This window comes from Puma concolor, chromosome B1 (genome assembly GCF_028749965.1).
Source record: "Puma concolor isolate L17-30 chromosome B1, mPumCon1.1.hap2, whole genome shotgun sequence".
NCBI lineage: Eukaryota > Metazoa > Chordata > Mammalia > Carnivora > Felidae > Puma > Puma concolor.
In genome coordinates, this window is record NC_141670.1 from 162,544,065 (window position 1) to 162,553,712 (window position 9,648).

General features: G+C 37.8%; 1 protein-coding gene across 9 annotated transcripts in view; it reads right to left on the minus strand.

The window, feature by feature from the left end:
- EXOC1 (exocyst complex component 1) overlaps positions 1 to 9,638 on the minus strand; it is a 62,590-nt gene extending 52,952 nt beyond the window's left edge. For 5 of the 9 annotated variants that reach the window (XM_086705020.1, XM_086705024.1, XM_086705023.1 and 2 more), the window contains exons 1-2: positions 9,475 to 9,637; positions 4,892 to 5,025 (exon numbers count right to left, since the gene is read on the minus strand). In XM_086705020.1, the coding sequence (XP_086561146.1) occupies positions 4,892 to 5,015 (124 nt within the window). In that variant the 5' untranslated portion in view covers positions 5,016 to 5,025; positions 9,475 to 9,637. The other 4 variants (XM_086705025.1, XM_025921548.2, XM_086705021.1 and 1 more) reach the window with 3 other exon arrangements.
- Positions 9,639 to 9,648: the final 10 nt, after the last annotated feature.

Consider the following 9,648-nt stretch of genomic DNA (forward strand, 5'->3'; position numbering starts at 1 on the left):
ATATTGCAGCATTTTTTAGTGGTGCATAAAAAAATAATATATGCTATAATAGATGGCATATAGTACAACGTCACTGAGTTAGGTTACTCCAATAACTCAATTTATTATTTGAAAAACCAAGTACCATTACTCACCACACTAACAAATTAAGGAAGAAAAGTATATGATAATCTCAATGATTTGAAAAAGCATTTGATAAAACTGAACATCCATTCATGATAAAAAATCAAAAAGAAAAAAAAGTAAGAAGTCAGGAATAGAAGGGAACTTCCCTAGTACCGTCAAGGACAGCTACAAAAAAACCGCAATTATCATATATGATAATCCCTTTGAGATCACTGTATTGATGGTCCTAACCAGCAGACAAAAGTAACAAAAATAAATAAAAAATATAAAGACTATAAAGGAAGGAAGAAAATATCACTATTTACAAAGAGTGTATGGACAAATTATTAGAATTAATAAGAAAGTTTAGCAAGATTGATAGATATAGAAATCCACATAAAGAACCAATTCTTTCTAGATGCTAACAATAAATGATTTTTAAAATGTATTAATGTTCAATAAAATTAAAAGCTTCTGCTCTGCAAAAGACAACATCAAGATAATTAGAAGACAAGCCACAGACTGCAAAAAAAAAAAAAAAAAAAAATTTGCCAAAGACACATCTAATAAAGGAATGTTATCCAAAATATACAAAGGACTCTTAAAACTTGACAAGAAAACAAAACAAAACAAAAAACAGATTAAAAAATGGCCAAAGACCTTAACAGACACTTCCCCAAAGAAGATATACAGATAACTAATAAGCATATGAAAAGATACTCAACACCATATTTCATCAAGGCAATGCAAATTAAAACAACGAGGTACCACTACACACCTATTAGTATGGCCAAATTCTAGAACCTGACAACACCAAATGCTGACAAAAATGTGGAACAACTTTCAAACATTGCTGGTGGGACTGCAAAACAGTACAGCCCCTTTGGTAGAGAGTTTGGTGGTTTCTTACAGAACTAAACACATTCTTACCATATGATCTAGCAATCATACTCCCTGGTATTTACCCAAGGAGTTGAAAACTTATGTCCATGCAAAAATCCACACATGGGTGTTTATAGTAGCTTTATTCATAATTGTCAAATTGACAGTCAAGATATCCTTCAGTAGGTGAGTAGATAAATAAACTGGTACACTCAGGAATGGAATATTATTCAGTGCTAAAAAGAAATGAGCTATCAAGCCATGAAAAGACATGGAGGAAATGTAAATGCATACTACTAAGTAAAAGAAGCCAATCTGAGCAGGCTAAATAGTATCTGATTCCAACTATATGACATTCTAGAAAAGGCAAAGCCATGCAAACAGTAAAAAGAACAGTGGTTGGAAAGGGTAGGGGCTGGGGAAGAGATGAACAGGCAGAACACACAGGATTTTTAGGGCAGTGAAAATACTCTGTGACATTACAATGGTGGATACATGCCATTATACATTTGTCCAAACCCATACAATGTACATCAAGAGTGAACCCTAAGGGAAACTATGGTCTTTGAGTGATTATAATGTGTCAATGTAGCTTCATTCTTGGTAACAAATTATTGCCAATGTTGCCAGTGGTATTGATAAAGGGGGAAGCCAAACATATGTGGGGGCAGGGGGTATAGGGAAATGTGTGTACCTCCTTCCTCAATTTTGTTGTAAACCTAAAACTGCTCTAAAAAATTAAAGTCTTAAAAATGTATTAATGCTGGGGTGCCTGGGTGTCTCAGTCAGTTAAGAATCTGACTCTTGGATTTTGGCTGAGGTCATGGCCTCGTAGTTTGGGAGATCCAGCCCGGAGTTGGGGCTGACAGCATGGAGTCTGCTTGGGATTCTCTCACCCTCTATCTGCCTCTTCCCTGCTCATATGTGCATGCTCACTCTCTCTCTCTCAAAATAAACTTCAAAAATATATTAATGCTAATAAATTATTTATGATCGTATCAAAAAATCTAGGAATAAATACAACATAGGTGAAAAACATTTAAAACTATACAACTTCTTGAAAGCCTTTTAAAACTCTAAAACTAGGGCGCCTGGGTGGCTCAATCAGTTAAGCATCTCACTTCAGCTCAGGTCATGATCTTGCAGTTCGTGAGTTCGAGCCCTGCGTCAGGCTGTCAAGCTCAGAACCAGGAGCCTGCCTTAGATTCTGTGTCTCCCTCTCTCTGCCTCTCCCCTGTTTTCACTCTCTCTCCCTCTCAAAAATAAATAAACATTAAAAAAAGAATTTTTAAAACGCTAAAACTTATTGAAAGGCATTAAGAAGACCTAGATAAATGGAGAACTGCACCCTGTCCATTGACAAAATGACTCAATATTATGAAAGTGCAAGTTGTCTTCGAACTGAACAACATATTCAAAACAATTCTAATTAAAATCCCAACAAAATCTGGAACTTATCAAATTGATTCTAAAATAAGTGGAAAAATAAACAATCAAAACAAGACAAAATAAAAACCAGATATAAAAGAGAACCCAGAAATAGGCACACTCACATTCATCACTACAAACACGGACACAGTTAAATTAAAAACTAAAACATGAGGGGCAAAATTATAAAAATTTTAATTTTTTTTAATGTTTATGTTTGAGAGAGAGACAGAGTGTGAGCAGGGAGGGGCAGAGAGAGGGAGACACAGATCCAAAGCAGGATCCAGGCTCTGAGCTGTCAGTACAGAGCCCAACGCGGGGCTCGAACTCATCAACTGTGAAATCATGACCTAAGCCGAAGTCGGACGCTTAACCGACTGAGCCACCCAGGTGCCCCAAAATTATAAAAATCTTAAAATACAGTGTAGGAGAATACTTTTATTACTCCAGGGAAGTGTGTATGTATGTATGTGTATGTATGTGTATGTATGTGTATGTATATATATATATATATATATATATATATATATATATATATACATACACATACATACGTCTATATTTTAAACACTTATATTTGAGGGGCACTTGGGTGGCTCAGTTGGTTAAGCATCCAACTTCAGCTCAGGTCATGATCTCACAGTTTCTGGGTTCAAGCCCCATGTTGGACTCTCTGCTGACACCTCAGAGCCTGGAGCCTGCTTCGGATTTTGTGTCTCCCTCTCTCTCCCCCTTCCCCCTGCCTGTGCTCTGTCTGTCTCTCTCTCTCAAAAACATTGAAAAAATTTTTAAACAAAAGCGGAAGCCATAAAGGATCAGATTGATTTGATTTTACTAAACTTAGAAATTTCATTAAAAGGCATCATAAAAAGCTAATACACAAAGCACAAACTGGAATGCATATAACCAACATAAAATCAGTAAATATACAGAACTTGTACAAATTAGTAAAAGGACAACCAACACAAGAGAGAAATGAGCAAAAGGCTTTAAGACAGATTTCTAAAACAAGGAAAGTAAGTGGCCAATAAACTCATGAAAAGATTTAATTCACCAATTCATTATTAACAGGGAAATGAAATTTCAAACCACAATGAGATATTTCACACGCTTAAGTCAAAGCCAAGTTTTGGCTAGGATGTGGGGAAAGAACACAAAATACACACTGCTTGTGGGATTGAAAGCCAGTGTAACTACTTTTGAAAAAAATCTGGTAGTACAGTAGTGTTGAGCATTCACATACCTATAATCCAACAATCACACATTTAGGTATCTACCCTAGAAACTTCTTGCCTGTATACACTAAGAGACAAGGACAAAGATGCTCACAGAAGGGCTGTCTAAACAGTAAAACCTGAAAACAAACCTAATGTTCATCACTAGTAGGATGTGTAAATAAATGGTACTCTCATAGAGTAGAACACTCATAGGAGTGAAAATCAAAGAATTATGGTTATATGAAAGAACGGAAATAAAAGTCATGAACATGAACATAATGTTGAGTGGAAAAAGTCACAAAAGAATATGTGCACTAGGATTCAATTCATGCAAATTTCAAAGAAACGCAAAACTAAACAATATGTTATCTGAGATTACAAACAAATACAGACAGATAGTAAAATGATAAAGAAAAGCAAGGAAAGACTAAACCAAAATTCAGGATACCAGTTACCTCTTAATAAGTGAGCAAAGGGAATGGGATTAGGAAAAGGCACACAGGGGATGCCTGGGTGGCTCAGTCGATTAAGCATTGGATTCTTAGTTTCAGCTCAGGTCATAATCTCATGGTTTCATGGGTTTGAGCCCCACATTGGGTTCTGCACTGACAGCTTGGAGCCTGCTTAGGATTCTCTCCCTCTCTCTCTCTGCCCCTCTCCAGCTCATGTGCTCTCTCTCTCTCTCTCTCTCTCTCAAAAAAAAAAAAAACAAAAAAAAAAACAACTTTTTTTTTTTTTAATGGAAAGGGCACACAGGACACTTCAAAGGTAATGGTAATATTCTTCTTATACTGGGTAGTGAGCACACGTGTTCACTGTATGGCTAGTCTTCACACCTTATATATATGGCATAGATTTTTTGGTATCTACTCAATATTTAATTAAAGACAATTTTTTTTAAGTTATTTATTTATTTTGAGAGGGGAGGCAGTGAGGGGCAGCGAGGGAGGGAGGAACAGAGAGAGAGGGAGAGAGAGAATCCCAACAGGCTTGGTGCTGTCATTGCAGAGCCCAACTCAACTCAATCTCACAAAGTGTGAGGTCATGACATGGGCCGAAATCAAGAGTCAGATGTTTAACTCACTGAACCACCCAGGCACCCCTTAATTAAACACAATTTAAAAAAATGAATTTGTTGGCCCAACAGTTTTTCCAATTATAGAGACAATGAGAATTTTAAAAACAAGGAGGAAAAGTCCCCTAGGGACTAAAACAATAAAAGAATGCCAAACAAGAGCTTTTTCTTACTAAATACCCACCTGTGGCACACAGAAAACAGTTCTTTTTCTTTTTTCCTGCTTTGCAGACATTGACAATACTCAGCAGGCGTTCATCATTTGGTGTAAAAATATCTCTTTGTAACGCATGCTTGATTGCTGTCATTTTTAATCAGCTAAAAAAATTGAGAGTATAGATATTGAGCTTATTCTCAAAATCATTCTGTCCTTCATTGTCCCATTTGTAATTTAAAAAATGATCTTATTTATAGCTAATAAGCATAGGAAGAATTATTTAATACATCAACATATCTATACCATAAAAATAAAAAGCTTTATGTTTGGAAAGGAAATTAGAGAACCAGTGTTATCAAACTTTAAAATCTTTAGACGTGCTTAGCAAATACTATGATACAAAAAAAATTTTTTTAAGAAAAAAACCCATGCTCAATTTTTGAATATTAATTTTCTATATAAAGAGCTCTTATAACTCAACAATAAAAAAAACAAATAACCCAATTAAAAACTGAGCAAAGGATCTGAATAGACATTTCTCCCAAGAAAATACACAAATGGCCAATAAGCACAAGAAAAGATGCTCAGCATCATTAACCACTAGGTAAATGCAAACCAAAATCAAATATGTATCTACCTACCACTTTATACCCACCAGAATGGCTAAAATTAAAAATACAAGTGTTGGTAAAGATGTGGAGAAAAAGGAACTCTTTCATACATTGTTGGTGATTGTAAAATGGTGCAGCCACTTTGGAAAACAGTTTGGCAGTGCCTCAAAAAGTTAAATATAAAATTACGATATGATCCAGTAATTCCACTCCTAGGTATATACTCAAGAGAACTGAAAATATACATCCACACAAAATGTTGTTTATAGCAGTATTATTCACAATAGACAAAACATAGAAACAACTCAAATATCCACCAACTAATGAACTGATACAACAAAATGAATATCTACACATTGGAATGTTATTTGGTCATTAAAAAGAAATGAAATACTGATACATGCTACAACACTGATGAAACTTGAAAATATTATGCTAAGTGCAAGAAGCCAGTTAAAAGACCATATATTTTATGATTCTGTTTGCATGAAATGTTCAGAGTAGACAAACCCATAAAGACAGAATGATTTATGGTTGCTAGGGGTAGGAGCAAGGAGAAATGGGGAGTGACTGTTAACGAGAAAGGAGTTTCTTTTGGGTGATGAAAATGTTCTTGAATTAGTACTGATGGTTATATAACCTTGTGAATATACTAAAAACTACTGAATTATATGCTTAGGTGGGTAAATTTTATGGCATATGAATTATATCTCAATAAAGCTATCATAAAGAAATAGGTTTCCACTTACCTTTTTCTCACTTAACTCAATGTCTTTTTTCAAATATCAACTTAAGTTAGATATTTTTAAAAATGTCTTTTCAACTTTATTTTGAAATATATATATTTGTGTATATATTACTATTTCCAATGTAAATGTGTAATACTTCATACAGGTAAGCGTGCTTAGGAAATTAACTTCTAACACCCTTTATATGGGAAAACGAAGAAATTATGAGTTTGAAATAAATGACACAGAATGAATTTTTACAATATGATGCCATTTTTGGAAACTAGGTTATCACCTATACTTTACTCAATCTGTGAAACTTCGATCTCTGCTCCAACTCAGAAAATTGCTTTTCTCACAAAAAATCACATTTTCCAACTTTCATTCCTTTTTCACCTCATCTTAGCCTCTAGTCTTCTGACCTACCTCTCCTTCCTGTTATCATCTACCTGGCCTCTCCGAGCTTAATTTCTTTTCCACTTAGCCTGCAGGTAGCATTCACCCACAGTGTCTCCTTCAATTATCTTACTCTGTGGACTTGTTCACCATGTTTTATCAATTTCCATGAACTGTATTTTTCTCCACTTCTCATGGGATACCATATACCACACAAGAAGGCCATATGTCCATGTTCACTGCATTCATTACAAGTATCTAAATCCAGTCAAAGCTAGACTTTCAGTGTTGCTCCGCAATCCTTTAACACTTCCTTTGAGGACCCCTTCCTACTCCCCATCAGTGTGCTGCAAATCTTTATTCACCTTCTTCAATTCCCAACTCTACTGTCAGCCTCCACCCTCTCTGCAAATGATGTCACCATCTACCCTGCAGAGGCTATAGAAGCCAATTTTCCCCAATTGTTTTCTTCTCCATCTCATTACATCTTCACCCATCCTAACCTCTATTCCACCTATTGCAAAAAATTTGTGTCCATGTTACTAATCACTTAATATGTTCTAGGGCCTAGACACTGCATTAAAAGCTCTACTCCACCTGATGTCCAAGATACACTGCATAACGGCCACTTTACATTTCTATCTCTGGGCTTTGTTCATGCAATTTCCTTTTCCTGGTATTCTTTTCCCCCTAAATATTCCAACCCATTCTTCCAAGATCCTGCTAAAATGTCACCTCTTCTGTGAAATAATCACACATACAAGAAGAATAATTCCTTTTATATTTCTCAAACACTTCCCCTCTACTCAGCTAACATAGCACTTACAAACCATAATTTCTAGTTAGTTGAATTCTCTCCCACATTAAAGGTAGCTCTTTGTAGGAAAAGATCATACCTTATTCATCTGTGTATTCCTAGAACTTGGCAAAGACCTAGCAGGCATTTCAAAATTAAGCAAAATGATAGCACCAAATAACATGACAACTATAGTTTTCCTAAGATTTCCCTTTCCAACTCACATTTGTAAGCAAATGTCCAGGTTCAAAATCTGTCATATTTGATTATCCTCCTCCATTGTCAGCATGAAATCTGCTGCCACGTTCTGCTGATTTCTCATCTATATATAATTTACCCTTCCTTTCTGTTCCCACTGTTAACACACTAATCTAGGTTCACATCAACCAAGTCCATTTAACAATTCAGTATCTGGTTATCTCTTTGCAAGCTTCTGCAATCTCCAAACCCTTGATAAACAAATAATATTAAAACATAGCTTTCATCACAACATGCCACCGCTCAACATTTTCCTAAGGTTCCCATATACAAATCTTCCACTCCAAGCCCTCTGCTCAGTGCAGTCTTTAAATCTTTTCTTAGGTGCTTTTCCATGCAGGGAATATCATCTAACCAAACCCTAATTACACTTCATGGTTTATATGAAATTGATTCAATAAACATCTTAATCCAAATTGATCTCTTCTTTCAATTGCTAAGGAACTTCCCTATTTACTAAACAATCAGGCACTTGCAGTCCAATTGGTCCATGAGATCATAAGCTTAGAGATCTCAAGAACTCTCTTGAAAGAGAGAGGAAGAGGTGCTCCAGCAAGGTTCTGTGTTCTTTCTTACGTAGTCAGCAAGTACCTCTTGAGATAACCTGAACTGAATAATAAAAACTGGTCAAATGAGTGGCTGATAGTGGCCAACGTTTACCACACCATCCCTGTTTGGACAAAATCAACAACTGAGTGTAAGGTAAGTGTAAAGCAAGAGAGGACTGGTTATACCTCATAAAGGAGCTAGGCATAATGAAAAGCACTATGGCACCCTTATTTATTCAGCAAATACTGATGCCTACTAAGGGCAATGCACTGTTCCAGGTTAGAAACGAGTATGACAGACAAGTTCACCAAGACAAGAACAGCCGTGCCTTCGTGGCATTTACATCCTAAGGGTCGAGTCTTTAGAGTATTTTCGTGTAAGTCAGGGAATAAATCACTAGAAATCCTCTAAAGCTATTTTCCGGGTTTAAGAATCCACGTCTCAGGGCACCTGGGTGGCTCAGTCAGTTGAGCTTCTGACTCCAGCTCAGGTCATGATCTCACGGTTAGAGGGTTCAAGCTCCGCATCGGGCTCTGTGCTGACAGCTCCGAGCCTGGAGCCTGCTGCTTCTGATTCTGTGTCTCACTCTCTCTCTCTGCCCCTCCCCTGCTCACGCTGTCTCTGTCTCTCAAAAATAAATAAATGTAAAAAAAAAAAAAAAATTAAAAAAAAAAAAAAAGAATCCACGTCTGACCACGTTCCAGAAGCAGTCAGCCACTGCTTACTGTGTTGGTTTTTGTTTCCTTAAACTCAGTTGGACCATTACACAGCGTGACAAAGAGTTTGTCATTGTGAGTGCCCGCGTGGGTTACGCCCCGTACGCTATCGAGACAACATAGCAAACGGAGGCACTGTCATCCAGAAAACTGTGCATAGAGACAGGAGAATGCGCCTTAAAGATTTAGAAGAAATGTGTATTTGGACAAAGAAGGCACTGTTACGCCCTCCTCTCCTGGTCCACGTCAAAACACAAACGATCACGGCCGTTTTGCACAAATGAAATCTGGTTCTTATGGATGAAACCAGGAAGGGATGTGTGAGGATTGCGGTTAGCCCGCAGGGCAGCAGGGAGTTGGTGGATGCTCCTAGCGGGCTTTGCGCCTTACCCAGACACGGGGCGAAAGGGAGGCCAGACAGAGGAGTGAGAGGTACCCGACCCCGGACGCGGAGCCAACAGATGGGCTGAAACGCTGCCTCAGACCTTGGCGCCCGCCTGTCTGCTAGTCTCTCCGCGCCGATGGAACTACTGGGCAGCCGCGGCCCAGGGCTTACCACAAGGCTGGACCGAGCCCGGCTGTGCCGAGGCGGGTCCTCCAAGACGGAGACAGGACAGGGCCCCGACGGGCACCGCTACTAGGATGAGCCCGTCAATTTAGCCGTGACCAGGGAGCTGCCGTTCCGCCACCACTTCCCACTTCCGGGCACGTGACAAACCACGCCGGAAGT